This window comes from Esox lucius, chromosome 13 (genome assembly GCF_011004845.1).
Source record: "Esox lucius isolate fEsoLuc1 chromosome 13, fEsoLuc1.pri, whole genome shotgun sequence".
In the NCBI taxonomy this organism is placed as follows: Eukaryota; Metazoa; Chordata; class Actinopteri; order Esociformes; family Esocidae; genus Esox; species Esox lucius.
Genome location: NC_047581.1, coordinates 13,483,980 through 13,489,375, shown reverse-complemented (window position 1 = coordinate 13,489,375; position 5,396 = coordinate 13,483,980). Strand labels below are relative to the sequence as shown.

Here is a 5,396-nt window from a genome sequence, read left to right as displayed (position 1 = left end):
AGGTAAATGTTATGGCTAACTAAATGTTGAACACTACAAACTGGATAAGGGTACATCCAGGCATAATGTAAGATCGTCAATCTAAAAAGGTTCCCTCTTTGCTTGTGTACGTCAGTAAAAGCTGACGTACAATTCTGAATTATAGTTATATGCTGTCTTTACACACAATTCCTGGCAAAACAAGCTGATTTGGAAACAGTATCAGAATTGGCCTGTCTTTTCACTGTTTAACTAAATAACATTTTACTTATGGCCACACTTTGAGAGCCTGACATTGCAATGATCCTTTTCAAGTTCTCTCTAAAACATTATCAAAAACATTTTAACTCAAACTCCCCATGTATGCATATCAAAACGGACAATTTGGCTGATTGGGCTGGTATTTTTTATCATAAGTTATGCAATCATCATGTATCAATTGACTCAGAAAACAAAGTCATGATGTAGTCAATAAAAATAAAACAATCAGAAACTATTGTATATGTACAAACGTAAAGTCCATAATTATTCTTGCACACCTCCTTGTTCTGCGGGAACATCAAATGAGATGTGCTCCAAAAAATGTCTTATCTTCTTGCAAAAGCATCAGCTCATGAAACCTGTTTCCGTTCTTCACTCTGAGCTTGTCTCCGGCGTTCAGTTTAAACACTCCAGATGTGTTGGGAGACTTTTCCCAGTATGGCATCTCCTCTGAGTTTGGCATGCAGTACACTATATCCGAGGCCGCCAGGAGGTCTACGTTTTCTGGGTAGTTTGCTGCATACAGCAGTACCTTCTGGGTAAGGATAAACACATCAGTGTCACACTGAAAGTTACCAGGCCTCCTGAAAGTGATCTGAAGGTAAACTTTGTAGATGCCGTCACGGGGGACAATGAGATCACCGTCATGATACTTGAATTCACTGAGGTGAACATGCCCAAAGTGGTCCTCCCACTCCAGATATTCACGTTTTGAATTATTAAATGACCGGGGTGCTGGAAGAGAGGCCAGGAAACATGTTTTATAAAGTGTTATTGATTTCCATGCAAAAGTATCATTAATAATGTTCATACCTATAACATACCTGTCAGGTGTGCACTTGGAATTGTTGCAGCATGCTGCTGCTGTTCAGAATCAGAAGGAGATAAAGCAGATGCATTGCCCAGTAAGTTTTGAACACCTATAAAAAAAATATATTAAAGACCGTTAAGGATGATAGTTTTCATACCATGAACACTGATTACGAGAATAATAATTAATACATATGTTTTACCCGTAGTTTCTGCTCCACCTGACACGTGCTACAAATAAAAACCAAATAAAGCATGTTCAGGTGTTGTCTCTATAATTGTACGATTTACTGGATTGTTCTGTCTATTACAGCACACCTTGGTACACCTTCCAGATGTAATTGTATTATGCGTTTTTAAATGAGAAGCTCACCTGGTTGTTCGCTGCTTTATGCTGAAGTTGGTTTAGCAAGAGTGCAGCACAAGACAGCGTTAGAGAGACCACCACTGCAAACTGAGTGAGGCGACCTGGCCGCACATGGTCTCTGCCCCTCTCCCGACTGTAGTAAAACTCCGCACGACGGTCAGGGATCATCTCACAGCAAACCTCTTCAGTCATGATCCGCAGGGCGTACTCTTACAATTTACCATTCAAGTCCGACTTTTATCAATCTTGCCGCCCACGTTCCACCTACAGTCAGGATTTTGTGTACAGTCAAGGTGTTGTTTCAATCTTTGATGTCTTTAGTACCGGCTAGTAATGGCTCAAATCCAAACAAACGTCTTGTATTAAACGTCTCTTTTTGGTCAGCGTTTGGAACGGAATCTCAATGAAAAAATAAGCCGTTAATTGGTTTTATAATTCGGTAATTTTTTTCCAGAAAGTTATTCGCAAATATACTGAAGGGTGCGTATTTGAGAGGTACACGCGCATTTTCGCAGTAGGGTAATAAAAAAGACTACGCCCAACACTATGCCCATAGTCTGAGCAATGCCCCATAGCTAGGAAATTACGTGTGCCTGCTTAAAACACAGCACAACATTTGATTATCTTCATACTTATAATTAGATGTGCTTGCATAGCACAACTTTGGATTTCCATTATATATAATATTTGCTTTTGCTGCCACCTGTAGAGCTAAAAACGTAAAAGCTACAATGACCAAAACATCTTTAAAATGTGCCCCAGATATATGAATTAATATTTAAAATAAACAGGATCTCAGTAATTAGGATTTTACACTACATTTTAGACTTTAAAATGGAATAACAGCTGATTTATGTACATATTATATAAATTCCAGTTCATAAACCACTTGAAGTATCTGTTGGACTCTACACTCACCTAAAGGATTATTAGGAACACCTTTTCAATTTCTCATTCATGCAATTATCTAATCAACCAATCACATGGCAGTTGCTTCAATGCATTTAGGGGTGTGGTCCTGGTCAAGACATTCTCCTGAATTCCAAACTGAATGTCAGAATGGGAAAGAAACGAGATTTAAGCAATTTTGAGCGTGGCATGGTTGTTGGTGCCAGGCGGGCCGGTCTGAGTATTTCACAATCTGCTCAGTTACTGGGATTTTCACACACAACCATTTCTAGGGTTTACAAAGAATGGTGTGAAAAGGGAAAAACATCCAGTATGCGGCAGTCCTGTGGGCGAAAATGCCTTGTTGATGTTAGAGGTCAGAGGAGAATAGGCCGATTGATTCAAGCTGATAGAAGAGCAACTTTGACTGAAATAACCACTTGTTACAACCGAGGTATGCAGCAAAGCATTTGTGAAGCCACAACACACACAACCTTGAGGCGGATGGGCTACAACAGCAGAAGACCCCATCAGGTACCACTCATCTCCACTACAAATAGGAAAAAGAGGCTACAATTTGCACAAGCTCACCAAAATTGGACAGTTGAAGACTGGAAGAATGTTGCCTGGTCTGATGAGTCTCGATTTCTGTTGAGACATTCAGATGGTAGAGTCAGAATTTGGCGTAAACAGAATGAGAACATGCCTTGTTACCACTGTGCAGGCTGGTGGTGGTGGTGTAATGGTGTGGGGGATGTTTTCTTGGCACACTTTAGGCCCCTTAGTGCCAATTGGGCATCGTTTAAATGCCACGGCCTACCTGAGAATTGTTTCTGACCATGTCCATCCCTTTATGACCACCATGTACCCATCCTCTGATGGCTACTTCCAGCAGGATAATGCACCATGTCACAAAGCTCGAATCATTTCAAATTGGTTTCTTGAACATGACAATGAGTTCACTGTACTGAAATGGCCCCCACAGTCACCAAATCTCAACCCAATAGAGCATCTTTGGGATGTGGTGGAACGGGTGCTTCGTGCCCTGGATGTGCATCCCACAAATCTCCATCAACTGCAAGATGCTATCCTATCAATATGGGCCAACATTTCTAAAGAATGCTTTCAGCACCTTGTTGAATCAATGCCACGTAGAATTAAGGCAGTTCTGAAGGCGAAAGGGGGTCAAACATAGACCTTGCTGACCCCTCTCCAAACATAGCGCTTATGGTTGTGACCATAAAGCTCTATTTTGATCTTGTCACTCCAAAATACAATGTGCCAGAAGCTATGAGGCATGTCAAGGTATGGTCGGGCATATTACAACCAGGCTTTTTTGTGGCATTGACGCAGTAAAGGCTTCTTTCTGGCAACTCACCCGTGCAGCTCATTTTTGTGGGTTTTTCTTTGTATCCCGAAACAATTCTTCTGGCTGTTTTGGCTGAAATCTTTCTTGGTCTACCTGACCTTGGCTTGGTATCAAGAGATCCCTAAATTTTCCAGTTCTTAATAAGTAATTGAACAGTTCTGACTGGCATTTGCAAGGCTTTGGATATCTTTTTATATCCTTTCCCATCTTAATAAAGTTCCATTACCTTTTTACACAGGTCTTTTGACAGTTCTTTTTGGCGCCCATGTCTCAGTTTCTAGCCTGCTCAGTGCATCCATGTGAGAGCTAACAAACTCATTGACTATATATACAGAGACACTTATTGCAATTTACAAAGCCACAGATATGGGAAATTCACCTTTAATTGCCATTTTCACCTGTGTATGTTTTGATCAGGGCCTTCATATGATGAAAATGCATGGCTTCATATGATCACTATCCTTAAATAAAATACATTTGTTTTGCATGATTAGTCATATTTTCAAAATCAATGCCAGAATTTCACAATTTCTGCCAGGGTATGCAAACTTATGAGCACAACTGTATACTACACCAACTCATGTACACTTGTGCTCATAGGTTTACCTACCTGTCTTTTATTTAAGGATAGTGATCATATGAAGCCATGTATTTTCACATATTTATTTGGCTACTTTTTAAATCATAATAGGTTAACATTAGGTGTAGTTGGATTCTCATGTGTTTGTGTCTGTCCTATTTAACACCTACCATGTATTTTGCAGAGTCTTGTAATGTCACTGTACTTGTCACCATGGTGAAGATCAGTTAAAATAATAAATAGAAAATTGAGAAGTTTCCTGTGCTGGTTATTGCCTGCTATCTCCCTTGGCTCTCGACATCCCACATTACAATATCATATACATTTTGTGATAAATATCAGTTGCTGGTTTTAAAGTTGACCCTCTCTAATATATATCGGGGTTCCATCATTTTATGTTTTTGATGTTTCATAACAAATATCTATGGAAAATAGTTATTTTAGAAATACCAAAACACATTAGTGGGAGGACAGAAAACATTTTCTCGTTATGTATGCTTGATAAAGTATACCACAGGGCTTTGAGGTTAGTTACAACCCACAATCTCTCACCCAGCACTGTACCCTGTATGCGAGAGTGGGCAGGCCATCACTAGCTCTATGCAGACTATCCCATTGGTACATTTTTATTTACAAGGCCATTCTTGGAAAGCAGTTTATTTATGCTCTTACTTGCAAGAGAAATATTGCTTTCGCTCTCATAACTGTAATTTGTTGACAGTTCCTTGGATACGTACTGTTTTGAATCTTGATTGTAACTGGAACGATGGTAATTTTTGTTTATGTTGTGATTTTATGTATTGTAACTTCTGTGTGTTGCTATTCTTGGCCAGGTCCCTCTTGAAAAAGAGATAGCTAATCTCTTTATGGCTAACCTGGTTAGATAAAAAAAATTATTCAGCTCTTAGTGAGAGTTGCATTAATGTAGAGACAGTCCAGCAATAACGTCAAGAGATGAATATTGAAATGTTTTATTCCCCTTTAACGTTAAACCATCCTCCAGACAGTTGTTTTGATCAAAGTTCCATTTCTGAGATATATTTGGCTGTCTAGTTGTGCGCTCAAGAGATATTTGATAACCACTATCTCAGAGGATGGAGGTTTTATTGCTTTAGACTGAAGGAATGATCTGAAATGAACTA

General features: G+C 39.4%; 1 protein-coding gene across 1 annotated transcript; it reads right to left on the bottom strand.

Annotated features, from left to right (window-relative positions):
* Positions 1-368: 368 nt before the first annotated feature.
* Positions 369-2,305, bottom strand: si:ch211-158d24.4 (tumor necrosis factor). The gene is made up of 4 exons (XM_010876215.3): positions 1,424-2,305; positions 1,254-1,281; positions 1,065-1,160; positions 369-975 (listed from the first exon to the last, which is right to left on the bottom strand). The coding sequence occupies exons 1-4, from the start codon at positions 1,607-1,609 to the stop codon at positions 539-541; spliced, it is 747 nt and encodes a 248-aa protein (XP_010874517.2). The 5' UTR covers positions 1,610-2,305; the 3' UTR covers positions 369-538.
* Between the last annotated feature and the right edge of the window lie 3,091 nt (positions 2,306-5,396).